This window comes from Xiphias gladius, chromosome 6, assembly GCF_016859285.1.
Source record: "Xiphias gladius isolate SHS-SW01 ecotype Sanya breed wild chromosome 6, ASM1685928v1, whole genome shotgun sequence".
NCBI classification, from domain to species: domain Eukaryota; kingdom Metazoa; phylum Chordata; class Actinopteri; order Istiophoriformes; family Xiphiidae; genus Xiphias; species Xiphias gladius.
This window is the reverse complement of record NC_053405.1, coordinates 3,238,332-3,265,741: the sequence shown is the minus strand read 5'-3', so window position 1 is coordinate 3,265,741 and position 27,410 is coordinate 3,238,332. Positions and strand designations below refer to the sequence as shown.

The 27,410-nt window shown below is 45.4% G+C and overlaps 2 protein-coding genes and 1 long non-coding RNA gene across 5 annotated transcripts; 2 read left to right on the top strand and 1 right to left on the bottom strand.

The window, feature by feature from the left end:
• Nucleotides 1–435: 435 nt before the first annotated feature.
• Nucleotides 436–3,368, top strand: igfbp1a (insulin-like growth factor binding protein 1a). Of its 2 annotated transcripts, none has more exons than XM_040129584.1 (4): nt 436–1,105; nt 1,279–1,448; nt 1,773–1,901; nt 2,204–3,368. In XM_040129584.1, exons 1-4 carry the CDS (start codon nt 724–726, stop codon nt 2,312–2,314), a joined length of 792 nt encoding a protein of 263 aa, XP_039985518.1. In that variant the 5' UTR covers nt 436–723; the 3' UTR covers nt 2,315–3,368. The 2 variants fall into 2 exon arrangements, with proteins under 2 accessions (XP_039985518.1, XP_039985517.1); XM_040129583.1 differs by having other exon boundaries at nt 438–1,105; nt 1,770–1,901.
• A 1,808-nt stretch (nt 3,369–5,176) lies between these two features.
• Nucleotides 5,177–25,548, bottom strand: igfbp3 (insulin-like growth factor binding protein 3). The gene is made up of 5 exons (XM_040128323.1): nt 24,918–25,548; nt 20,795–21,045; nt 18,358–18,477; nt 8,039–8,129; nt 5,177–5,740 (listed from the first exon to the last, which is right to left on the bottom strand). Exons 1-5 carry the CDS (start codon nt 25,279–25,281, stop codon nt 5,613–5,615), a joined length of 954 nt encoding a protein of 317 aa, XP_039984257.1. The 5' UTR covers nt 25,282–25,548; the 3' UTR covers nt 5,177–5,612.
• LOC120790604 lies at nt 19,609–27,182 on the top strand. 2 transcript variants are annotated; one of them, XR_005707564.1, is made up of 3 exons: nt 19,609–20,148; nt 20,822–21,059; nt 26,887–27,182. It is a non-coding gene; the product is annotated as an uncharacterized LOC120790604 (long non-coding RNA). The 2 variants fall into 2 exon arrangements; XR_005707563.1 differs by lacking the exon at nt 19,609–20,148 and adding an exon at nt 20,157–20,300.
• Nucleotides 27,183–27,410: the final 228 nt, after the last annotated feature.

Sequence of the window (27,410 nt, the reverse complement as noted above, 5' to 3'; positions counted from 1 at the left end):
AAAGAAAAAAAAGTTGTGCAAGGACCTCGGGGAGGGCAATTAATGGAAAACACTCATGAATAGACAACGTTGTTCGTGAAGAGAGCGGCTCATTTGCGTCAGACCAGAAAAACAAGGAACTGCTTCACCACCGACATCGATTAAAGCGGCTCCCGAGCGACGCCGAGTGAAAAACCTCTTCTCGTTTTCACTCGTGAGGCCAGAAAAACGCAGCCCGCGCGTCTTGTTACCGTAATCTGGAAACCTAGGGTATGGTTTGGTGCGGCACCCGGGTGAGAAAAGGGGGGAGGGGGGCGTGCGTGCGTGCGTGCGTGCGTGTGCGCGCGTGTGTGTGTGTGTGTTGGGGGGGGTCCTTGATTGCAACATCAAACACTGGTGTCGTCACTCGTCGGCGATACGTGCGGGCACTGCCTGTTCCAAAATAAATATTGACGTGACTGTTGTATTCAAATGAGCTGCCCCGACCGGACAGAGGCGGGCCAATCAGAGCCCATCGTATCACTAGACCCTCTTTTCAGAAATCATTCATAACGCCGATGCGTCAAACACTCACAGAGGACCCGGCTATAAATACGGCTGCACGCAGGGCACAGTTAGACATTTCCCCCCAAATCAAACGAAAGACACAACTGAGCAAGAAGCGTGGGAATCCGGCGTATCCTCTTGATCACTCTCTCTACTCTGCTCCACAATTGATATTCTATATTTAGTATCCAGCTCACTATGTTGGCCGCGGGTGGATTATATTTGAAGCACGTCGTGGTGGCGGCGGTGTGCTCCGTGCTGGCCACGGGGACGCTGGGGTCCCCGGTGCCGGGGCCAGAGCCGTTCCGATGCGCCCCGTGTACTCCGGAGAGGATGAGCCAGTGTCCAGCGGTGGCGCCCGGATGCGCCGAGGTGCTGCGGGAGCCCGGCTGTGGATGCTGCCTCGCCTGCGCCCTGAAGGCTGGGGAGCTGTGCGGGATCCACACGGCGCCGTGCGGCTCCGGACAGAGGTGCACCCCGAGACCCGGCGACCCCCGGCCGCTGCACTCGCTCACGCAGGGACAAGCCGTGTGCACGGCGAGCACCGGGCCGGCGCCGACCCCCGAGTCCCAGACTCAAGGTAGGCCTATCACCTCCACGTTTATGCATCTGTTTTACCACATCCAGCAAATGCTCACTATTACACCCCCCCCTCCTAAAAAAAAGAAACACCTGACTTGTCTAATCTGAAGCCATTCACGGCTGCGTCCAGTCAGTCCCGCTTCACGTCCATTCAATCTCCTCCTCCTCCAGACCAGGGAGAGCCAGCGGCTGAGATGGAGAACGCTGCCATCATCTCGGACCCCAGCCCCAGCCACTACCTCCCCGGCCACAGTAAGCCCTACGACCCGCGGGCCGCGGCCGACGCTCAGGAGAGCATGAAAGCCAAACTCATCGCCGTCCGCAAGAAGCTGGTGGAGCAGGTGAGACGCAGACGCCGCGCCCGTGCGCCTCAAATCCCCAGCGCAGTATGCTGCTCAAAGTTTTTTGGGGGCGACGCTCGGGGAGAGGCCCGGCGCGCCACAGGGGGGCGCTCGTGCGCTGCTTGAAATGCTGAGGGAAAAGGCAGAGAGAGAGAGAGAGAGAGAGAGAGAGAGAGAGGATGGGTGATGCCTGTTGTTACACGTTTTCCACGCGGTTGGATGTCGCTGATAATAAAGCCGTGCTCATCATGACCTCGGTGTGCTGGCACTGTGCAGGTGCAGAGCTCGCGTTAACCCCCTCTCCCACCTGTTCCCTCTCAGCAGGGGCCCTGTCACCTCGAGCTGCAGAGGGCCTTGGACAAGATCGCCAAGTCCCAGCAGAAACTAGGAGACAAGTTAACCAGGTTCTACCTCCCCAACTGTGACAAACATGGGCTTTACAAACCCAAACAGGTTGGTATCTTCAGCAAAACGTGCTCAACGCGTGTGTTGCCTTTGTTTGTGTGTGTGTGTGTGTGTGTTTTTTTGGGGGGGATGGATTCATGACTCCACTCAGCATGAAAAAAAAATCTCAGCGAGTTGTGTGCGAGAGCTTGTGGCCAAGATCATGTCAGGCACAGCCCTTGAATGATTGTGCGCGGCTGTGTGTGTTGCAGGCAGGGATTTGTTCAGCCAGTTGGTGCAGCATGACCCTACATGTGCCTGTTGCATAGGCAGCGCAAACGAAAATGATCCCTGTTTCTGTTGCCCCGCAGTGCGAGTCCTCCCTGGACGGGCAGAGGGGTCGATGCTGGTGTGTGAGCTCCTGGAACGGCAAGAGGATTTTAGGCTCGACCGACGTGCCTGCGGACGCCGAGTGCCCCTGAAGGGACCAACCACTGATGCAGATCTCACAAAAAACAAACAGAAAAGAAGAAGCAAGCCACTGATATTTCCTTTTTGATAGCTGTTTATTTATTGTCCATGGTGGTGTTTAATTCAGGTACACTGTCATTGGGGGACCGTGGGCCCCCCCCCCTTCAAACACCCGTCCCAAAGAGAAAAAAATAATCTATTTTTGTTTTTTCTGAAAAGGAGATTTTAATATTGATGCATTCACTTCTACTCTTCAGCCTTATTTATTTCAAGTCTACTGCATTTTGATTTATTTGTAATTATGTCATGACTATTTATATCTTTTTTGCCTTATCGTTATTATATTATTATTTTTGTGAGTGTATAAAGTGTACATATGTATCTTGGCCCTGAGTAACTCCACCGCCGAGTTGAGCTCGCTCTGCCCTTAAGGAGTCGTCTGGAGGTTTGGTTTGTGACAAACCAAGCGAGAAGAAAAGCACTGAGTGACCAAATGTCATTTAGAAGAGTTTCTAAATGTTTGTTTCAGTGATTCATTTTCACATTGTTGCCATTGTCGCGTCTTCTTCTCTTTGTCGTTGCCTTTTTTATTTTCCGATGTCACGCACGATCAGCTCTTTCCCAGCGAGTGCGAAACTCTCGCTCGGGAATCCTTAAACGGTCTCAGAAAACATTTCCCATGGTTCCATGGGGCTGCAGATAGCAAGACAGGAGGTGCCTCTCTGCGCTGCCTCTCAGACGGGTATTTCTACATTTGCCTACCTCCAATATTTGTGTCTGCTGTCAGTTGTGTGGATATATTTGTCGAGGAAAGACTTGCCGTTTCACTTTGTATGTTGCTGTTCTCTCTGACCAAGAACACATGACCACAAAGAGCAAGTCCCACAGTGAACCGTGACACGTTCTGCTCTATCTAAAAGCTGCTGTCGGAGAGAAAAATAATTGTTAACGTGAGTCTATTCCAAAGTGACTAACCGCTCACTCGAGTGTATGTACACTTTTTGTAATTGAGATGTATTGTAAGAAAAAAAACAGGTGATATATTTAATAAAAACATTAACCTCAGCTACTGGCTCCTGGCCTCTCTTTCACCTCAGGAAGGTTTTTCTGTTTTGTTTTTTGGTTTTGTTAGTTGTGTGCAAACGTCCATAGGTGGCAGAACGTGAGAATCTCAACAGTTTCGCCGGGATGTGATTGTGAAAGTCTTCGCGTAGATGCACTCGTGGACCACATTTTCTATTTTCAGTGTGTTTGCGTGGAGTGTTATCGCAGCGATCTAAAGTGGAGGTCGCTGTCTAACTTTAGACAGTTCGCCGGGACATGCAGCTCTGCTCTGCCTTTTGACCCGCTCTCTGTTTGCCTTGGTCGGGCACAGGAATTCGCCTCAACCTCTCATGCCCACTGCCAGCCTGCCTGGCACCACCAGATTTATTTTTATTCTTTACAAATTCAACCTGTGCTTTATCCTTATTGACACATTCCAAGACTGAGGGGAGCCTGATTGCTTTCAAGGACTTCAACGGGAGCAAATTTACGTGCTGATTGCCTGCAGAAATTAAGCTGATGAGAGGGCGATCGAACTATTAGCTGCTAATGACAACAGGGGTCTGTTCCTTCCCAGTGATGAAAAAACAAAGTCACGCAAGAGTCAAAAACAAACCCTCAGAGAAAGCACCTTAAAATGTGTTCACTTTTTATTTAAAAAAAAAAAAGACATTAAATACAAATTATATTTTGAATCAAAATCATTTCCTTTCTCTGTGTGATTTCTAGTTTAGTATCATGAAAAGCTTGAACCAAAACAAGTCTTTGAAGGATAAACTTGAAATGAAAAACAAAACACATTTACCCGTGAACAGAGAGATTCTTAACGTGACCAGCAGGGAAAATTAAAAAAGAAAAAAGTGACATTACAGGAGTGTGACCCTGGCTCTGCACTAAAAGACTGAGGCGGGATGGCGGGGCGTGCATGGAGAGAAGTGACTTAGTGAGAGGTGAGAGGTTCACTGGCCTTAAGAAGCAGCGAACTAAGGTGACCGACTGACACAGATTTCGCCCGAGGCTGAAACTCGCCTGCTGGGCACGGAGCTTACAAATGACGCTGCTGAGCAACAGAAAGAAAAGGTTCATTAAAAAATATAACATTCATTAGTGATTATATTCCCCAAAATACACTGAATCATATAGACTTTGCTGTGCAATCGGTGAGTCACTGAATTGTTCACAAGAAAACCTAGTTTGGATCAGCTTATAATTCTTTCTTAGATAAATAATTTTTATTTTTAAGTACTGTACATGATGTCTAGTCAGACACATAGCTGGCCAGGAAATAATTATAATAATAATAATTAATAATTAATAATAATAATTAATAATAATAATAATAATAATATATAAAAAGACACACTTACAAATAATCAGGGAGGGAATAGCTTAAACATATTTGTACGTATCTTCCTCCCTTTTACATCAAGTCTTTGAATAGATGGGATATAGCACCAACAGGCTGGTTGTAAGTTGCTGCTGTCTATTAATGGAAGTGTACAGCCGATTTCATGCTACCAAGCTACTGGGCGAGCATTCTTTGTCGGCACTCTCTCCACTTTTCAAGTCTTTACACAGGATGTGGGAGAGCATCGGGCAGGAAGCTCCTCGGGGAGGACCACGCCTCCTCCCTCAGACCCCCTACCACGTGTGTGAATGCATATTTGGTGCTGTGTCCACCTTGTGGAGATTTGTTGGCATACGATCATACACGCATTTTTCAAAGAAACAAAAACAACAACAACAAAAAAAGAAAATAGTTGCATTGAATGGAAAATATCTGAGGGGTTTTCGATAAGTTTGCTGTCAGAAGTCCTGGTGTAGCTTCGTTTTTTTTTTTTTCCTTTCTTTCTTTTTTTCCTCTCAGGTTATTATTGTTTGCTTACAGTATCACACCATTTCATCTGACATTACCTCTAGGGAAAGGTATGCAGATGCAGATAGGTCCAATTGTCTTTAACTGCATGCATTGACGAGTAGCGGCGCAGCTAAAGTGCTTTAAGTGCTTGTGCTTGAAGCATAAGGGCAGCTGGCACCTGCGGCAGGGTGAGACGGTCACACCGGGCTCACCGCGTTTAAACAAGTCTACACCAGGTTGCGCTACTGACAGGAAGAGGACCAGAGGTGAGCAGGGCGCTGGAGTGGGGGGAAAAAAAACAGCTCAGGTTAGTGAGTTGGGGGCAAGGACAGGATTAGGCACAGAGACGCAGACAAGGACAAAGTTTCTGACGGGGGGGGGTGAAGACATCTAGGATTAGCGGGACCTCAGCACCGGAGCTGTGTGACGGACGAGGGACAAGGACGGGGCGAGGACACGGGAGAGCAGGTTAGACCGATAGTGTGCTTGGACAGACAGGACCAGGGGCATGGATGTGGACGGGAACAGCAGAGGGCTGGAAAAAAGACAGAAGACAGACTAATCTAGCCAAACTGTTTCCTAAGACTGTAGGGCAACATGTGAGCACCTCAAATAATACTCCACCAAAAATCCATCTTTTGAGTCTTAAATACTCGTCTCCTGCTCAGAAAAGCTTGTAACTTGCTCTTTCACTGAGCTGTAGTTGGCTTGGATTCCCAGCAGTTACAATGGATTCCACTGGCAACCTGGAATCACAGAAAAAGGATAAAAATGTCCATGGAATCTTCTCAAACCACTGCTGCAAAATGATCCAATATTCCACCGTCTGTTCATGTGACTGGTATGTTCCATGTATGCGTAGCGTTGCCAAAATATGGCTAAATACACAAGCTACATATGTTGCTAGCGCAGCTAGCTTTTTAGCTGTCTGTCATTAGTATACTTGCTGACATTGGTGACACACTTCAAATGTAAAGAGCGTATTTAGCTCTGTGGTGGTAGCCCGATGAGCAGACCGAATCGCCATTTTATGTTCGCATTACTGAGTTCTCCCTGGGAAGTGGTGCTTACTTTTGCCATAACCGCTGGTTTACATTTTGTCGACGTGGAAGCTCTGGTGGCAGATGCTAGGAGCACTTTTCTAACTAACTGGAGAAATTTGTTACCTCAGCAGCTGTTATTTCTGTAAATCGTTGGGGTGTAGGTTGTCTAGCTGCGTCCATCCAATCCACACTACTTTTGAGGCCATTTTTTCTGGGTCTGGCACGGGATGATTACGTCTCCATTGTTATTCCAGTTGACAAAGCTCTGATTGTTCCTCAACCAGGGGAGCAGCCATTTATGAGCACAACACAAGACCTATTTGAGCCGGTGAAAAAGTCAGAGATGTGGGCATCGATTCAGAGGTCTGGAACCAGGCTAATGTTTTGGCAAAATTTGCAGTTTTATCCACTTCTCCACCATTCCTTCAATATGTTCCAAACGTGCATAGTTTCTCCACAGCAGAGCTACTGTAAATATCCAAAGTCCATGTCACACTGTGCACACTTTATAGCTGTAGAATCTCTGCTGGAAGTAGTGTACTCTACATTTCTTGTGAAGCTATCAGCACACGGATCAGCAGCGCAGAAGTGGTTTATGCTGCAGGAGGGGTTTCGGTAGTTTGCGTGGACGTTTTTATGCTGTTTTTGCTGGGTCGCCCTCAAACCATGTGTAGCTGTTGTGAATCCAAGCCAACTGCAGCTGCTGTAGCTACAAATCTGTCAGAGCCACATTTCAAGCGTGCAGGGGAAGAGTATTAGATGAAGGTAGATTTTCAACGAGGTATTCCTTTAGTCGAGGACCACAGAGGGTGTAAGGAGAGGGGAGGCTCGGAAAAGTCGGTTTTTAAGGCACTACAACTGCCCCCATTCCCTTCCCAATAGTAGGCCCAGGGAGAAGCCACAGGCATCAAGGACGGCCTTTGGTGGCTCTCATGCTAGATAAAATGTCAGAGGCCCGCCATCCCATAATCATTCACTTCAAAATGGACCCTGAGCCAGAGAGTGTTTTTTTTCTGCATTGTTTAATGGAGCAGGAGGCTGGGGATGGGCGGTCTGACATCCCTAAATTGAGCTTAGTGACGTAGAGTATTTACACAAATAAACACTTTTGGGAAAGCACCCCCTCACTCGGTAAGTTGCGCAGACATGCAGCTGTGCACACTTGTGTTATGGAGGTGCTCACACATGAAGACACACACACACACACACATACACACACACACACACACACACACACACACACACACAGAACCCGCGGTTACACGATCACAGACAGACACACACACAGAAATGGTGGTGGTGCGGTTTTTGGGGTCACAGTCACAAACAAGTCCTCTTTAAAGTGAGTGGAAAAGTCCCTCCTTCCTCTCTCTCTAAAAGAATAGTGCAGATAGGATTCTCTCTTTCTTCCCCTTCTCTGTCAGCTTTCAGCTTAACTGTTTTTTTTTGTTTTGTTTTTTTTAAAGAAAGGATAGAGGTTCCCTAAGCACAGGACAGATAGCTGTGATGGACAGGAGGCTTGGCCGGTCACCGAGACTGCGCTTCACCCTTTCCCCTCCCCTCCTCCTTGTTCTCTCCCTCCCTCTCCGACAGAAATGGGACCTGAAATCAAAGGTCCAGAGCTCCTTCAAATGTTTACATAAAACTACATGCAAGAGCAAAGTAGGCTCTCTTTCTTTCTCTCTGTCTTTCTCCCTTCTACCCCCCTTATCCGCTGTCTTCCTCTCTCTGTCCACTTGTCGTCCCTCTGTCCTCTCATTTGCGCTCCAGGTTGTAGCACTGCGTCTCACCCCGCTCCCTGCCATCCAGGCCGGGCAGAGGCTGCCCGTATTTGTCCACGCACCAGCAGTATCCCCGCCTCCTGCCTTTGGACGGACGGCACTGCAAAGAGAGGTGGAGAAAACATTTTTTTAGTGGTGCAGAGCTGCTTCTTTGCTTTTACCGAAAATGTTTGCCATGCAGAGACGGACACGTGCAGCCTCCGACAGGAAGGTTTGCACAGACAGGTGGCACCAGCAGGCCACGGACGAACACACAAACTTCACTCGACTCGCTCTGACTTCCAGCTTTAGTTCAAAGTCAGGAGGAAAAGACAGGAAAGTAGCAGGGGGACTTATCGCTTTGAGACACATTGTGAAAACAGATAAGCGTTTCCAGTGTGAGGAATTATTATCCTGACACAGCTTTATCAACACCACCTTCAATGTGCATTTGTGTATTATAGTAACACTCAATCTCTCTCTTGGCTTTTAGATTTCAAATGCTTGTCAGGAGGCCAAGTCATGCCTCAGCAGAACTCTAGTAAGACAAACACCTCATCGATCATGGAGAGGAATGCTCTGCTGCACATGAAAACTGGCTCTGAGTTTTTATTGCGCAGGAACTATTAGAGATAAACACCGCGGATGATACAGCTGCTCACCTTGCGAAAGATGATAATAAATGTATCAAGATCAGGGCGGGATAGCCTCGTTCAGGCATGCACGTGCACCCAGCATGCTGGTGCGTTTGTCCCACTTATGAGCTGTGGAGCAGTTTATTTCTCAGGCTTACGTGCTCCTGACCAGTGGGGGTAAATGATGAAAAAGCAGATCATTTCTGATAGGGGGGAGGGAATGAGGAACGCTCTGAGTGAGGGAGAGCGAAGGAGTGTGAAGGTAAACATGGTGTTGCTAAAATATTTGCCAAGGCCAGTTGGAGGGCTGCAGGGAAACCAGCGCTGCTATTCTGGGAAACTGGCAGACACTCAAAATCATCTGGAGCTGATTATGGCCTGCGCGTGCACGGGCGCGCGTGCCCGCGCACGTGCGCACATAAACACACGTCTTCAAACGTGTAGGCGCACACAACCCAGTTGTATGTGATGTACATACACATACCCCCCACCTGCCTCCACACATGTGCTCACACACATGTACGCAGTAATATCAGATGTCCCACAGGGGGCCGGGCTTTGCAGAGTGGCAACTTTATGAGCTCCATTTGGGGTACACATGAAACGACACAATCAGCCGGGCCAGGCTAAACTGTGGCTCAGAATAATCCTCCACCTACCCATCATCTCCCCTCGGGGGAGTGGTGACAGATTGGCGAGGAGCAGCAAGAGCCGAGGCACGCCCGTCTGTCTCTCTGGCGGTGCGGTCCGTAGGTAGTGGACGGTATATACAGTACACGTAGTCCATAAGTGCGTATCTACAGTATGTATTCGGTTCCGTACACCAGGAGACTGGCCTTCGGCTGAAACAACCACTAGGAGCTTAAAGTGCCTCCTTTCGGTGGGCTCGCATATTTTAGCCCAATTTACTACAAACCACTAATACTTACATATCACCGCTAGTCATTCTGGAAAACATGCTACTGCGTTTTACAAATATGAAAGTGATTTTATTCTGCCGTTTCAGGCACACACTGGTTTCCGTTCTTTTCCCTAGGGTATGAAACTTGTCAACACACAATACTCAAACCAGTAATTTTGCCATTTATTACAATATACACTTTAAGTTTTTGCCGACAAAACGACCACATGCTTTAGATTTTGCCATTGTTTTCCATTAATTTCCACAGGATGTGAAAGTCAATTTGTAGATTCTTTAAACTTGCTTGAGTTCTGTCCATTACAGTGACCTTTAAGTCTGCATTAATATTTGTTCAAATTCCTTTATAGATTGACGGCAATGCAGCCCAGGCTCTTTCAATTAATCTGAACTTGATCTGCATGAACATGCAGTGACAATCTAATGCAGACTTGAGGTTCAATGGGATGGATGACACACCTCACGCAAATTTCATTCGTAAACGAATGAAAAACCAATGGTTGCCAGGGACAGTGGGAAATGTATATTAAAAAATCTTTCACTGAACATGATGCATTTGAAAAATGGTCGACAAAAATGTAACGTAAACATGATTTGCAGGTAAGGATCTCAAACCTGCACTGGACCGCACAAACACTGGTATGTATCGTCCTTTAAGGGTATTTGGGGGTGCTCAAATCCATATTGCGACTCTTAGTTGTTAACAAACTATATCGGCCCTTGCTTAAATGCTTAAAACAACCTATATTCACATGCTCCTGACAGGCGACCTGTTGCGGTTGTGTAAATGATGACACACAGGCAGCATTATGTCATTTAGCACACACCAGGTAGACGACAAGGCCGGGATATCATGAGCCGAGGAGCAAATGTGATAAAATTGCATTCTGAAGAGCTGATGCACATCGGCACTGGGAATGGCGCCAGGGGCATATACAGGCGGGTGTCAGCTTTCGATGATGTGTCGGCTTACAACGCTAACAAGACGTGAGGGTGCTCTGATGGGCATCTTACGCCGCCGTGCTGTGTTGGCCTCTCAGGGACTTCCAGTAGTCTTGATGTCACAGTGACTTTGCAACCACAATTTATGAACAGCAAACTGTTGTTTGTAAAGAAATAGGTCACTAAACTATGTATCTCCCTCGGGAAAAATTTCCCAAAATGCAGTAATGTCCCAAACCGTAACAAACTAGTTTTAGTTAGCTAAACTAGACCTTAGCCGTAAAGGCTGCATATCACTCAGTTTACATTTTTGGAGCAAGCATACAGTATAGGGCACTATCAAATGACGTATTTTGTCATTAAGAAATGAGAACCCAACCCATCTTGGATGAACAGCGTAAGATTCGTAGCAATTTTTATCTTCAAGAGGCTGCAAAAAAAAAGGGCTATTATTTCTACTCAGCTTATCTGATGTGGATGTAAACACCCTCAAATTAAAGCTGAAATCAGCACTTAAATCTCAAAGTCATTGTTTAATTTAAATTCCTACACCCAGGAATGCAGGGCCAAGACAAAATTCTCCTAATACTTAGAGACTGCAGTGTAGGCGGCTGTGCAGCGACACCGAGGAAGACAGACAGACAGGCTTTAGAGTGTGACCAGGTGTCTGTTTCCGGTGTAGTCAACATCCACGTGCAGCCTGAGTGCATGATCAAAGGCAGCTTTATAGAGACAGAGGCCTATTAAAATACCTCGCCAACAACTACTGTAGCAGTATGGGGGCAAGTACGCAGCCCAACATGTCCCGTTCTCACACACTAACATCATCGAGGGACCTTTTTCGATGAACTCAGTTTTCCTCCTTCCTACCTCTCCTCGTCCTCCCCCTCCTCCGTCTCACTCTGTTTTCTGTCTCTCTCTCCCCTCTCCTCCCTCCCTCCCTCCACCCCCCCCCCCCATGTCTGAGTCTGCGGCCAGCTTCTATTTTAGCCTCGACCCAGCGGACGAGACTGCGGAGAGGAGCTTAACATTGTGTTCCTCAGCTCTGGTTAATGATGATAGAGTCCTGTATGCGCCTGGTGTGTGTCAGTGTGTGTGTGTGTGTGTGTCAGTGTGTGTCAGAGTGTGTGTGTGTGTGTGTGTGTGTGTGTGTGTGTGTGTGTGTGTGTGTGTGTGTGTATGGGAGGGTTGAAAAGCCAAAGGAGAGGCGGAAGGGAGAGGAAGAGCAAAATGTGCATGTGTGCATTCCCCTGTTGCTTGGCTACCTTTGAATTTCCGTTCAGTCTCTCTTTCATCTGTGAACTATTAGCAGTCATCTCAAGCAATCCTTTCTTTACTGCTTGAATCCACACAAGCACACACACACACACACACACACACACACACACACACACACACACACGCACGCACACGCACACACATACACACACACAAACAATGTAGGACAAGGCAAACGACAGTCAAACTTCCACTGAGGACTGGATGTCAGTTCAAAGCCTCCTAATGAGGATGCAAGGACTTGTAGAAGTAACACTGAATACAAAGAAGTTTCACAACAACAAGAGAAACAAGAGTTTCTCTTGTTGTTGTGGAAATTTCATGTTTTTTTACACTTTTTACACAATAACACAATAATAGACTTGATTACAGAAGGTGTAAACAAGTCTATTTGACCTCTTGTAATCTCTACATTGATCAAACTGGAACTTAAAAATACATTCTAATCCTGATGGCTTAAAGAAATACTCGCTGAAAACCAGTGTTTGGAGTATCAACACTCACTCTGTAAACTTGAAAGGTGGCTCTGATAACTCTGTAGTTTGCTTGGGTTAAATATGACAAAGGCTTGTAAGAAATTGTAAGAAATAGGAGACAATATCCACAGTCTTCGTTCTGTGCAAAAAATGACTTCTAAAGTTCAGCTGAAGCCAAATCATGTGGATATCTGGTAGGAATCCCTGAGAATTTAATACTATAAAGACCATGATTATGGAAGAGGGCCTGATTTGGCTACCTCAAAGGGGCGTCTCTTCTTAGCTTTGGCTGAACTTTAGAGGTCCTTTTTGCATTGAATGAGGGCTGTGACTTCTGTCCCCGTATTTCACTGTGTAGTCCTGTTAGGAAGGGATTGGTTCGTGGCCGGTATGTGAGGAGATGTGGGATAATTATCCTGACCAATAACTCAGTTTCAGTGAACATATGACATGTTGAGTACTGTATTAAAACGGACTTGGAAAAAAAATCCAAACCTGTCCTTTAAGAGAAACCAAAAACCAAAAACCAATCCGGCTCATTCTACTTCCCCTCTGTCCACTTGTACATTCACTGTGTTCCAAACATCCGCGCTTTTATTTATTTATTTACTTTTCTTTGTTGCTAGAAGGCTTTGCTGTCGACATAAGCCTAACGCAACTATATATAACGCTAGCAACAAACTGAAGCTTTGTATTTAGCCATACTTTGGCGTATTTGGGTGAAAATATCTAACTATGGCAGAGGATAAGGGAATGACAGTATGCTGCAAAAGTAATCTCACATTAGTATGCTACTGGGATCCCGGAGGATTCTGCATCAACCTTAAATCTCAGCTGACTATAGCTGGCATCTTCCATGAAGGAGCCAGCCACAAACTTTTCAGAGCAACTACATCAGGCCCACATAACGTGAGTAGCTGATACTCAAAACACGGGTTTTTGGAAGTGCACTCCTTCAACGTGCTGACTGATCTCGGCATCCTCAACCGCAGAGTCTAAAACCTGGGTCAGCTCAGACCTCGTGCCCTATATTCTGAACCTCACAGATCCGGCACTTGCCCTGCGTGGTCCACATGGCTGTCACTGAAAAAACACATTTCATCCACCCCACGCATTCATAATGCTACCTTTATGGGGTGTGTATATATGTGTGTGTTGTGCGTATGAATGCATGCTCTTGTGATGCTGGTCTTTATAGCTAATAGCAGCACTGCTGGGCTTCACGGACATTAAAAAGAGCCTGGTCTGACCACAGGATAAACACAAGCTCATAAAATGCAATTTGTGTGTGTGTATAGGGGCGCATGTATATGTATTTGTGTAAAAGAGGGTGCATCTGTGTGTGTGTTTGCGAGTGAATTGGGAGTAGCTGCAGGATATTGCTTTTTCAAAAAAAAAAAAAAAAAAAAAAAAGTTTAATGAGAGTTTGAGTGAATTCAACTCCAGAATAATTTGTGTTTGTTTTAGGAGAATGGAGCCACACAAACTTTAAAATAGGAGCCTAAATATGACTTTACAAAGTTTGCAAAGAACAGGGATAGACTGGACCAGGTGAGATCAACATAAGTCATGACTGGACATGATGAGAGACAATGTGACACGAGGGGAAGAAGACTTTTAACAGAAAATTAACCACTGACAAATCTGACTACCACCATGATCATTTATCAACTAAAACTACCAAATATTTGCATGTTCAAGCTTCTCTAATACAATTTGCTATGTTGCTCTACTTAATATTGTTGTTAATTGAAAGCCTTTGAATTTCTCAACTGTGGGTAAGATTAAAAAAAAGATAAAATAAATCTGGGCTTTGCTGACTTGTGATGGGCATTATTGTTGACATTTTTTAGACATTTAAATCGCTGCACTCAAATATACATCCGGATCCGGATGGACATGTTGCGATGTGGATGTTTTTATACAACACTGGGTTTCTGCATACACAGGCATGTTCAATCAATAATGAAAATGATTATTAGTTGGAGCTAATGGCTATCAAAGTTCAATACTTTACGATGTATATATTTATATTATACAAGTATACGATGAAATCAGTCCATAAAATCAAGTGTGGAACAGCACTGAAAGTTGGGATGGAATCCTCAACCAGTAGAAAAATCTGTTTTTATTCTCAAACCAAGGTATTGAAAAACTATAGTTTTTGGTATTAGTGCCAAAACTACGAGTTGGCACTGATACTGAAAAATAGTACTCTGCCCTACATATTATGCAACAGCTATGGCAAAGAAATTACTCCATATCCCCCATTGAGGAGGAAGAAGGGCTGGATTAGAAATCCGGGGCTGGGGGGCGACAGAGAGAGGGAGAGTGAAAATAGCTGTCTGGGTCCTGAAGGTTGGCCAATTATTATAAAGCCATTGTGGTCGGTGTGTACGTTTCCACAGATCCCTTGAGTCACGCTCAATAAGTCAGCCCTTATGAGTCTGGCACTGACAGGACCCGGTGAGGGAGGGAGGGAGGAGGTATAAGGGCATGCAGGCACCTGGATTACATCCTTAACTCACTGCCTCCTCCTCCTCTCAACACACACACTAAACTCTGAAAGAGTACATAGAGAGACGCAGACACTGTCATCCCATTCACAACCCTCTGCTGATCCCTGGCCAAACAAGGAAGGAAAAGCCAGGTGGGCGGAAGGGCAGGGTGGACAGAATGATGGAGCAAGCAGACAGAACAACAGATGGGTGGACGACTGTAGGTAGGGCAAAATGGGGGTAATGATGGGTTGGTGAAATGAAGAATAAAAGAGACAGAGTGCGAGAGTGACAGTGAGAGAGAGCGAGAGAGAGAGAGAGCGAGACTTTGACGGGTGTAACGAGTGGATCAGTGTTGGGCATGCATGTCCTGAACTGGGATACTGAGCCAATTCATATAACTGCGGCTAAAAATAGGTTTCTCTGTAGCGGAGGTAGGGCTAACACGGCTCAAACTTCTCCTAGAGGCCTAAAGTACTCATAGTAACAGCAACATGTACAGAAAACCACACATGCATACAAACATACGTGCTTTTTCCTCATGATCATTGACCAATAAAACATTATTTTACCTCCAAATCTATTGTATCTTTCTTGTGTCAAAACTCACTCATTGTAGGCTTAAAAAGTAGCTGCTTAAGGTTGGTACTTTTGTCCTTAATGGGAAACAGAGGGTGTAATCAGCTTGAATTCACGTACAGTAGACTACTATGGACTCCATTAGCAACAAGTATTCAGAGCGGGGGGAAATAGTATCAAAACATCCAATTGTCCAGCCATTCCTGGAGCATACTTCACTTGTCCATGGTTTGCTTAGTATGCTTAGTGTACGTCCAGCAACTTCTGTGACTTTGCCTACCTGACAATCATGTCCACTTGGCAAAGCATTGACCAGGCGTGTGAAGGTGAGAAAGTATGCAGGAGTTAAACGTTTTGTCTCAAGTAACTGTTTCTGCAGCTTGCACAGTTGGAACTAGCTTTGAGGAAATAGTCACAAGCGACAAATGCAAAGAGCTACAAATGACATCAGTGTGTACAGACACATTCTGACAGAAAAGTGACTGCAACATACTGAGCGTAGTATGTGTAGTGAAGACAGTGAGGGAGCAAATGATCCTACAGGAGTAGTTTCATAAGTTTCTATGGTCATTCTGATCCTTTCCTTTGGCTGCGAAAACCCCGTCACCATTGGAATCCACTGTAGCCAACATGAATCTAATCTGACCACAGATTCAGTTCTCTATTAGCCCTTTCAGTGGCAGAAACTTTTCCAGGAACCCAGAAACCCTTTGATTAACTCTGGGCCTTTTCCTGCATTTCAACCAGATGAACCCTTTTCCAGTTTCAGTAGCTACCCGTCAAAAAGTCCCTACTATGGAAGCAGGACTTTCTGGTGGACCTGGGACTACTGGGCAAGAGTATGTTGGACCTAACGACACTTATTGATCAAACAGAAGTCTACAACTTCTATCCAACTGCAAAACAAGGGCTGGCTGTAGTTACAATCAATATTCAGAACAGGGAAGAACAGGGATCCTTTTCATGCTATGGACGATTAAACAACAGTTATGCTGCTGAATTATTATGAATAGTCTTAAAATGAGAAAATACATTTAGCAAACAAGAGGAACAAAACTGAAATTTCACATTTGCTAATTGAGGTAAGTAAAATAACCACAAAAAAAACTGCCACCGGATCATGAGCTAAACAAACCTGTTGCTTTTTTCTCATTACTGGTCTACTTTGACTCAATATTCTAGCTCTTGAGAAGCAGTTGAAACCGAAACCCCAAAAAATGTTCTCAAGGAACTTTCATTCTCCTTTCCCTCCTCTGTGTGTCTCACACAATGAATATATGTAGTGCTTCTTCATGTGTAAAAATGTGTTATGTACTTTTATCGGTCTGATTTGCCTTAACGGTTCTTCAGATCCAGTGAAAATCCAAACAGCAATGCACATAAGGGACTTGTGTATAGTTTTGTTCTCAGTTTCTGAGTATTTTATTTCCTAGTTTAGCTTCTGCTGAGCCTTTGTTCCTGGAACTATTCGGTTGAAACGGAGTCAGCACCCAATTGCTTCCTGGTACTATTTGGTGGAAAAGGTCCTTATGAAAGATGAAACTAGCAGCTTTAACAATCCACCTTTCAACAGTTCATGAATATATGATATTGAAAGATTTTGGCTGGAGAATCGCTTTAAGATGCTGAGACAGCTTGTGTATCATGTGTATGGTTATGCCGCTTTTGCCTCTGCTCAGTCCTTCACCCCTCCACCCCCTGACCCCTTCCTCCATCTCTCCCTCCCACCTCCTCCCCTCCTCGCTCCCTTCTTTTCACAGTATTGTCACCCTAGATGGTTCACACGGTCTCCTCTTCGCTGTGTTTCCGGTCATAAATCTCTGCAACACACCGTGAAGGCACATCCCCTCGGATGGATTTAACACAACACCCCGCACCCCACGCCGGCCCTCTGAGAAAAGGGCGACAAGGGCTGGCACACTGCTGCACGCAGACACGCAATTAAACACACATACACACACACTTAGAGCAGAACTGACACTTTCCTGGTAGGTATTTGTTGATGAAATCCAGGAAAAGAACAAGGAAGAGTCTGATTTTAATAAAAGCAACAATGAAACCATGCATTGGAGACTTTGGGGAAAGACTGAGGTAAGAATCTGAGAGGATGATTTTATTCTGTGTGAATGCCCGTTTGTGTGCCTGTGTGTATGTGTGAGTGTCTGTTATGGCTCGAATTGGTCTCTGACTCATGGTGCTTGGGGGGGTTTTTTTGGTGACTCATGCGTTTCTCAGAATGGGCTCTAGTCACATGGAATTCCTCCGATAAGGCTCCCAACCCAGGAAATGGGGTGGTGGTTATTTGACATGCTGTATGTCTGTAATGCCCCCCCGCAAACCATCCGCTACCTTCCCGTCTTTTGCACCTCCTCCCCTCAGGATAGCACGTCACCCACCAAACTACTCCAACCAATTTCAGCTTCCTTGTCTTTTTCCTGTCCTGCAAATGAGCAGGCTATGGGTGGCCCGAGTCTGCTGCACCACGGACGAGAAAAACTAAACCAGTGACAGCCTGTTTGTTTTTTTTACCTCACCAACAGCACCCCACACCTACACACCCTCACCAAAACTACCGCCATCACACAAGCGCCATACATACACTCCCCTGCCGCCACATCTACTGTGCCACACACACTCCCAAGACCACATTCTTACATCCCTACCCCCCACACTCTCCCACACCACACACCCACAAACACACCTGACCGACTTCATTTCCTGTGAGGCATGAGTCAGACGGCTGCAGTGCATTTACTGGAGTAATACATGGTTATTAGCCATTCTGATAATATAGTGTTGATGTGGCTGTCAAGGCAACCTGAGATGCACAAAAAAAGGGGACTGTGTATGCGTGGGTGGGTTGGATGAGTCGGCGAGGATCCTTTGGAAGTGTTCAGGCATGCGGTGGGTCTATTTGCATGTCCGCAGGTGTGTGTATGTTGAAGTGTGTGTGTGTGTGTGTGTGTGTGTGTCTCAGAGAGGCGGTGTGTAAAAGAAAGAAACAGCAGGGAGAGCCATTCACCTGTTTTTTCTTGTAGAAGCCCTTTCTGTCACAGTTGGGTATGCGGAAGCCTCTCGGGTTGAGCACGTTGCTGATTTTAAGACTGTTCAGGATGCTCTCCATCTCCCGCCGACAGGGCCCCTAGCAACACGGCAAACACACCCCAACAACACCAATATTACACACTCATCCTTACACAATCACAGGACACGAAGAACATGAGTAGCGTTCATGAAGTTCTAGGAGTTCATGGTGAACATCACAGTTTATGAAAGTTACCCTCCTGCACCCTATGTCCCATTAACAACTAAGCATTTAGAAAAATATTTTCCCATACTGTGTGATTACATATATTCAAAATCTGCTTGTTCAAACACACCCTTTGATCTCTTTAATACTTGCATTGAACAAAACTGAGGTTGGCCATAACTTGGCTGCAACATCACTCCAAAATTACACAATTCTAAATGTCTTGTGCATAATTTTATGCAAATATCCCCAAACTTCAGTTTTTGACACATTTAGTATTTGTGGAAAGTTTGCGTTTTTCGACAAAAAATGTAAATTAAGTTCTGTAAATCTGAACAATGCTTTTCTGAACAACACTGGGTTGCAGTGATGAACCCACTGTTAGGTCCAGATTGAAGAGGTTAAGTCCCAAAATGAGACGTCAACTTTCTGAAAAAAAGTGGTACCTTCTCTCACAATTGATTTGAGAGCATGCAATTTAAAAAACAATCATGTTTAAATCATAGTAGATACCCGAAAGGGACCTGCTGGAGTTTTTGACCACAAATTGCTCTGTAGAGCAATGTTTTGATGAGAGATTCCTCATACTCTTTGCATCTTGTGTTTTTCTTGCATGCACATACACATGCATACCACCTACCATGGATTGACAGCGATATGCATTTTAGCCAACAGCCATGTGCTACGGAGAGCCAGCATTCTGCAGAGTTTAATACCAACAAATTACCTCAGCAGGTGATTTCACTGATGAGCTCCCCTTTAATTAGAAGTGCTAATCAGTGGGTGGTCTTTAGCTGAAATTTAAAAAAGAAAACAGCGGACTGATTCAACCTCATGGCCCAGGAGTTAAAGCGCTGACCATGAACCTGAAGCATCCCTGGCTTGGTGCCTGGCCAGGGGACATTTGTTGCACGGCATATCCCATCTATCTCTCTTCTGATTTCCTGTCATTTCTTTTCTATCAGCTCTCTAAAGAAGGCATAAATGACCAAAAAAAAAAAAAAAACATTTAAAAAAAGGAAAACCTGCAGACTGCTGGTTCTCCATGGCATACAGTATGGTTGGCCACCCCCGGCACCGGGTGATTATGCCTATCAACAGTGACTGGCAGTAATTAGGGAATAAAAATATCTGGTAATAAAGGAAAGAAGATGGCCAAGCCAGTGTAAACGAGGCTTTGCAAATGTTTTATGAGCTTGGACAGGTATTTTATATGTTTTTTTAAAGCCTTGAGGACACACACAGTGTAATTTGGTGTGAAGCATTAAAAGTAAAAAAAAACAAAGTTAAAACTCCACCAGGTACCTTTAAGTAGGTGTTTAAGATATGACAAGGACGAGAAATTATTAAATTTAAAAGGCAGGTTTTAATAAGGGCACAGAACCATGGATTACTGCAGCCCAGGGACATGTCTTTGTCAAGTCAAGACTTTTCCGGCGGCACCAGTACCAGAGTTTCCTGACGGGGTACAAACCCAGAACCGTTTACAGTTGTGAAAATAAAAAGGTGGCAGGATTTTTGAAGGGCCAAAAACCTGGATATCAAACCGGAACTTGTCAAAAGGTAAACACTGTATACGGTTTACAAGTTAGCCTGCAAGCTACCTAGCTAGCAGTTGCCAGCTGCTCATCGCACTCTCCTTTTTTCACCAATCGTTTGTGGGCTCATGATGTCTAGGCAAACACTGTTGATTTCACATCTTAATTTCTCCAGAGGTAATGACTGTATACAAAGTAGGCTGTGAGTTAGCTAGTGAGCCAACCACGCAGCTAGCAAAAGAAAATTAAAAACAAAAAACAAACGTAGCAAGTTGACGCTAACGGTTTTTAGCCCCTGCACGATCGTCATGATTTCTGTCTTCGAAAGGCCAGTTAATCAAATTTTTAATTTAAATTTGTTCAAAGCTGAATATTGTTTACAAATTAAAAAAGTAGCTCGAAAGCTAACTAGCTAGCAAGCTAGTAATTTACGGCCACTCTTGACAGCATATACATATGTATGTTATGGAAAGTTAGTCGTTTATTTTATTTTACGTATTTAGTTGTGAGGACCCGCGTATAATGTTGAATCTAAATGCTACCACTTGATGTGCGGTACCTTCCGCAGTCATACCGGGTTCAGAGTCAACGACTGCCGTTGTTACGAGCACCTGTCACGACTGTTGTTCTTTCAGAAATCGCAAATCTCGTTGCCTCTGGGTGCGACTTACATACTCGGTCTCCCTCTTGCTCTCCAGGGAGAAGTTGTGCATGTCCATGTTGGCTCCTCCTGACACAGATTCCACCTTGTAGCTCTGCGTCTTCCTGTTCTGATCTTTCTGGATCAGTTTGTTGTGCAGCGGGGACCTGGTGTCCATCGATGCCCGACTGTGTCCGCCCTTCACAGTTGCCACGCCGGGCAACACCGTCATCGCCTGGGTCACGTTGGCACAACCCTCCTCTACCTGATTTCCACCATTCTCTGTATGGGTAAATGTAAGTCACACACAGTTTTCAAATGATCCGTACTTACTGACAGATGTTGAAGCTAGCATCCGATTCGTGGCATTCGTTTGGGTAAGATTAATGTTGAAATTTAGTGGCTGGTTGTCTGTTTTTTTGCCACTGATAGTTGTGTGAAAAGTGATATATCTCATATTTAAAACCTTGAAACTGTTTAAAACCCACAAACACATTTGTTAAACCTTTATTTTAGCTTTGTTAACAAAAAAAGGGTGATTTCACAACTACTACTGCATTGAAACCACGTACTTCCACATGTCAAATCTGGACTAGATTAGGAGTAGACTGTAGTGATTTAAGATTCTCTTATCTGCTGTCTTATGTGGTCTGGATGAAGAAAAACGCAGTGACATCACTATTTTTTTCTGCTGTCAGTAATAGAGCTAAGGCTTCACAAATCTTAAACAGTGTTTTGGAAAGTCTCTGGAGTCTACTTGTTAATCTAGTCCAGGTTTGACAAGTGTAAATATATTGTTTCTCTAGTTAGACTTTGTCTCATTTGATTTTTCCGGAGAATATCAGTGAAATCCTCATTTTCCTGTTTTCACAAATACATTACAGACTTCACAGATTTGAAAGTGCGCTCTATATAGTCTCTGTTGTTTACTTGTTAATCTAGTCCAGGTTTCACAAGTATAAATATAGTGGGGTTTTTTTTAGTTAGACCTGGTCTTAAGAGGTCTTGATGCAGAAAAAGCAGTGAAATTGCAGTTTCTTCTGTTTGTTCCCGAAAGAAATAAAACATTCACAAATCCTGAAGTGGGTTTCAAACAGCCTTAAGGCTTTAATTACAATATCGTACGATACTACGTTTTCACAGCTATCTGTGTGTGCAAAATTGGAGATTCATCTACTAAATCGCATATATTTTTCACTTAACTTTGCCCTCAAACTCTGAATCAGAAGGTACAAATCAGCATCGTAGAGCTGTTTTAGTTTGCAGTTCTTACAAAATACCACAATAATAAAATGATGAATGCCTGGTTCGCTAGCACTTAATCCAGCAGAGAATTCTTGACTGCCTAAAAAAGGCCTGTTTAAAACAGATGAAATAAAGTTAGCTCATTGCCTTGTGGGCTGTTTGGAAACAGAAATGAAGCCAAGTAATAAACAGAAACATGACGATTTCATATCCACAAATTTCCACGGTATGCAGACCAAGAGATAGAGACACAAAGAGGAACTGAGTCTAAACAAGGCTTTTTTAGGACGCTGTCAAGGAGAAAACGTTATGCGTGTGTTTATATGTGTAGGGTGGGGAATCGGGGATTGGGGCTAAAAGAGGAGGAGGTTAGGGCAGTAAGTGGTAAAGTGGGAGATAAGGGAACAGATATATTAATAGCCCGTGGTGCTGGCAAAGATTCCTGTCAAATCGTTAAAGACAGACAGAGCGGGGACCATCTGACCCTGAGACAGAGAGGAGGGGGCTCCAAACACTCCTCCCTAATATAGGAGAGGGCCAAACTACCCGCCATGTGCCACCCGGTCTGCCACACCACCACAAGGCCGCAGTCAAAGAAGCTAACTGAGCTTGGAGGCAACATCCCGAAGAGGCAGGGGTGACGATGGGAACACACATGCAGTGGCTCAAACACACCCAAACACAGCTTTAAACCGTTAACTCAAAGCAGATTTTGTGTTGGAGAGCTGTGGTGAGGGCGGCGGACGGGCATGTAGGGCTGTAGCTCGTGTGGGCAGGCAGGCTGGCAGCCCACCCTTTCTCCGTGACCACCTGATCAATTAGTGACGTGGTGGGGCTCCACAGTCTCCCAGGCTCTCCAGAACTTAGAATAACAGCATCAACTGCATCGAGACACAGACAGAAGGCGACAGATGCTCTTTAACCTGATCCAGTTTCCACATGGTTTTCTGAACTCTTAAAAAATAAATGTTCACAACCAAGGAAAAGAATATTGAGCCCTGTTTCCTGCAAGCATTAATTTTTTATTGTCAACATAAACTTTTATACAACCTTTCTAGGAAGTCTGGGGTGTTTCAGATAAACACATTACGCAATTTGTTTATATAATAGCACAGAGGTAAACAGCACAAGCTGCAGTGAGGAGAGCTTGTTAATGTCTGGGAGGAGAGGCTGCTCTGGATTTGGGGACCAATGGCGCTGGAAACTACTGGGCTGCACCGGTACACAATGACCAACGGGGGCGCTTTGGATCATTTCCAACCTTTTCCTGCATCTCCAGTGGTGGAGATACTGTAAATGAGCGCGCATTGACACGGTCTACGTGTCTCACTTGTAACTGATTGTGTGCTGCCTCACGGGCCCGGGAAGTGCTATAAGATGTATTTCTTTGCCCCCACGTGAGAAAAAAATGTTAGTTTTGTCTTAGATAAGAGGCTGCAAATAGTGAGGAGCAGATATGAAATGACACAAAGAGAGAGGCAGAAGAAAACAGGGAAATATTCATACTAAATGACAGGATATCAAGTGAAGTAAAACAGTGTGGGCAAGTTGTTGATGGTCTGCGAGTGTGTGTATGCATGTTGCTGGAATGCGTGCGTGTGTGTCTGTATGCATGACAATGTGACTCCCGAGTGCCTGCACACCACATATTACTGTGGCCAAACCAAATAACCAGGAAGAAGAAAACGCACACAGTGGCTCCTGGAGGCCCGACGTCAGCAGTGCCCAAACACACAACAGTGTGTATTCACATGGAGGTGGCATGTGTGCCGTTTCACCAGTGTGAGCAGCGTGCATCCATTCACACGAAACACCATGCAAACGAGAACTCTCCGTCTTAGCATGCACTAAAGATAATATACAGCCTGCGCTCATTGATAATGGGCCCTGATTGTTTGTTGAAGTGTGTCTTGGTTGCTTATAGGGAACTCAGAGAAATTACCCCCCCCCCCAGCAGCACATATTTTCATGCTGTGTACAAAAATCCATGACCTTTACTTGAAGGAAAATAAAGACATTACAGTAGACAAGGAAATTATCTAGGCTCAGCTTCAGCTAAATACTGTATACTTACAGTATGTATGTGGCATTCCTTAACTATTGGTTTGAGGGAGCCAGGTTGTGTGTGTGCTTGTGGGTGTGTGTGTGTGTGTGTGTGTGTGTGTGGGTGTGTGTGTGTGTGTGTGGGTGTGTGTGTGTGTGTTAGGGAGAAAGGAAGAAGGAGCACTGTTGCCCTTTCTTAAAACAAACTATCTGCACAACCCAAAACGACAATCTTTTAATTTTATTTTGCATTTTACGCATGATGGTTCAAATCTGTGCGCGCATGGAAAAAAGCGGTCGCCTGCTTGGAGAGCAACGATTAATTGCCGGGTAAACCTCCAAGCCATAGCTGGTGTTATCCTCTAAAACGTTCAGGAGCCTATGGGATTTGTTTAACCCAGACCAGCACATCACTGTGCAATGTCAAACCTCCCCTCTAAAACCCCACGGCTAGAATTGGCGCTTTACATTGTGGCAGGGTGCAAAACAGCCCAGAAAATGCGGATAACGCATTCTCCGCATGTTTCTCTGTGCCTTATATCTTAAGTAGATCAGTCTAAGCACCTTTATCTCATCCACTATCAGCACAACGCACTAATCGGTGTTTCCATGAACAAGGAACTCCCCAGACCCGCTCAGCAAAGAGCACCACCTCATGGGGAGAGCGCCTGTCAAACCCACCAAATAACAACACACACACAGACAGACACACACACAGACACACACACACATACATATACACACAGACACACACACAGACACACACACACACACACACACACACACACACACACACACACACACACACAAAAACAACAAGGTATCTACAAACAACAAAAAGCCTCCACAAAAACGTCGCTTCTTACCTTTCTTTTGCGCCGGTATGAGAATGGTGTTGAGTCTTTTGGACGCGGCACTGGAGCACACTCCCCGTCCCTCCAGCAGAGCCTGCAAGGGTCGGCTCTCCCCCGGCTGGTGCCGGCAGGTCAAGCCGGAGCCGCAGCGCGCCGTGTACACTCCACACGCCTGTCCCTCGCCGAGGGCGCAAGTCATGCAGCAGCCGCAGCCGGGCTCCCTCACCCGCTCCGCGCAGTCCTTCGGCAGGGGCTTGCACTGCAGGAGCGCCCCGGCGTCGCACGGCTCGCAGCGGACCACCGGCCCCACGGTGCCGACGAGCCGGGCGAACGCAGCCAGCGCGGCGGCGAGACAAAGCACACAGAGACCGGGCATTCTGCCGATTAAGCTGGTCACAAAGTGACAGTATGTGAGTTGTCACGTAGGCTTAAGGGGACTCTCTGTGACACAGCGAGCCGGCGAGCCTTCTCCATCTGTATTTTCTTTTACGCGAACTTCTCGTTTTATATAGGCGGAAAAAAGAGCCAACAAGTCACACCCTCCCCCGTATGAATAATGTAAACGGAGAGCCCCGATATGAGGGACCGCTACATCCAGTCTGGGGAGAGAGCTGCTCAAACATTTAACTCTTTTAATCACTTATTGTATTTCACTGAGGACTGTTCAGTCGCAGCGCTTTTATGCTCACCCTGTTCTGGAAGGGAAAAAAAAGCAAAGGTGTTTTTTTTTCCGTGTTGAAATTTGGCCTTCTGTCACAAGACAGGCGAGTTATGTGAGCTGCAGATGGCGTGTGGCTTGGAAGTGCTGGCTGCATCCCTCCTCGCTGATCAGTAACATAAATATATTTTACGTTACGGATGAGATGCACATCTAGGAATTTCAGCCAGATGGAGAAATAGGCTGCACCAGGGAAGGTTTCTTCTGTACTGACTGATCCCAAACCACTGGCCACATCCCCTGCTGGCACCAGTGGAATGTGAGTGAATGCCAATGGTAGTACCCCCCACATGCAAAACATTCCTCTGGGCAGGTGTGTAGGTGGCCTCCATATTAACCCACTAAAACAATAATTTCTTTACATATAAGCTCTGTGTGAGTGTGACCACATGGCCAGTGGTGGGTGCAGCCGGCGAGGTATTGCTTTACTGTTCTGGGTTGTGGAAGCTGCAGTGTTAGAATGCAGTCAGAACAGCAGTCACAGCTACTGAGCACGTGCAGACTAGACTGCATACCTGACCGTTTTTCCCAAATAGTTTAAGGAGCGGTGCTCACCTTTCACATACCCACTTTGCACCCCCCACAAGCCCCACCGGCATGCATTCAGACCCCCTTCTCGCCTGTGTGCCCCCCCTCGACCCCACAGGATTTCAAATTATTAGAAAGAAAATGTTCAGGTTCTGCAGGCTCAGCATCGCCCCCCCCTGTCCGGCATATCCTCCTGTTCTGCAATAACAAACGCGAGAGGGGGGTACACACTGAGAAAATAAAGCAATCAGTATTGGCCATTGTGTGATTTCCACCACAGAAGCAGAAAAAGTGTTGAGACTGCATTATGAAAAACAAGCAGAGGGTAAGGAAACACCCCCGGAATAGCAAGAAAACGTCGCCGGCTAAGATTAGTTTTCTTATTACTTGACATTTTTTCTCTTTATGCATTTTTTTCATGTCTAAAATATTCAGCTCCTGACCTTTGGCTTGTTTATTGTCTGCCCGTCCGTGCAGCGTGTGATTTACCTAAAGCACCCTTACAGTTTAAACTAATTCAGCGAAAAGACATTTTTGGGAAACTGTGCCCCCTTCGTAAGAATGCAGTACACTCTCGGTTTATTTTGTCATACTATAAAGGTGGCAGGGTTCATTCTGATACGCTGTTATTATTTCCTCGGCTGAAGATAGCTGCTAAACCGATCCTCAGACAGGATATGAACAGCTTAAATGGGTACAACATTCTCAAGTTTGATGACATTTTTGCTTGATTAGATATCGTGCGATGCAGAAGTGACGGCATGCGGTGAAGGTCAACCCAGCGGGACATGACACAAAGTTCACCTTCTCCCGCACATCCATTGGGATCCTCCAGATTTCAAGATTCAAGAGTCGGAGCAAAGTATGTTGTTATTTGCCTCGGGACAGTTTGAGCATAATAAAAAGATAAAGTGAAATCAGATAACTGCTGGCACAAACCTACATGTCTCATTTCGCAAAACCATATGTTCAACCCGTCTCTGTTGCAGTCTCACCGAACTGCAATAAAAGATGCTATTTGTCTTACTTGACGATCTTGTCTTCATTTTGCGTGTGCACTTCTGTCTTTCACCCTCTTTGTCTTCTCCACTTCAAAGAATCTGATAGTCTCTAACTATTAGTCTCTCCTTTCTTTTAGCGTCTCTGCCCCAGTCAACATTCCTGTGCGTTACATTCCCACAATGCAGCACATTTGAGGCCGTAAATCATTAATTGGAAACACAAAGTTGGTGACGGTCCTCAGTTACACTGGCACAATG

Bases quoted from the DNA above. Each gene is read 5' to 3' on its own strand.
- igfbp3 (XM_040128323.1), bottom strand. From the start codon at position 25,281: ATGCCCGGTCTCTGTGTGCTTTGTCTCGCCGCCGCGCTGGCTGCGTTC. The intron at 21,046-24,917 runs GTAAGAAGCGAC...TTACCCATACAG, and splicing joins CATACCGGCGCAAAAGAAAG to AGAATGGTGGAAATCAGGTA. The intron at 5,741-8,038 runs GTGAGACGCAGT...TCTTTTTTCCAG, and splicing joins CCTGGATGGCAGGGAGCGGG to CCCTCTGCTGTTCCCGTCCA.
- igfbp1a (XM_040129583.1), top strand. From the start codon at position 724: ATGTTGGCCGCGGGTGGATTATATTTGAAGCACGTCGTGGTGGCGGCG. The intron at 1,106-1,278 runs GTAGGCCTATCA...CTCCTCCTCCAG, and splicing joins CCCCGAGTCCCAGACTCAAG to ACCAGGGAGAGCCAGCGGCT. The intron at 1,449-1,769 runs GTGAGACGCAGA...GTTCCCTCTCAG, and splicing joins GCAAGAAGCTGGTGGAGCAG to CAGGGGCCCTGTCACCTCGA.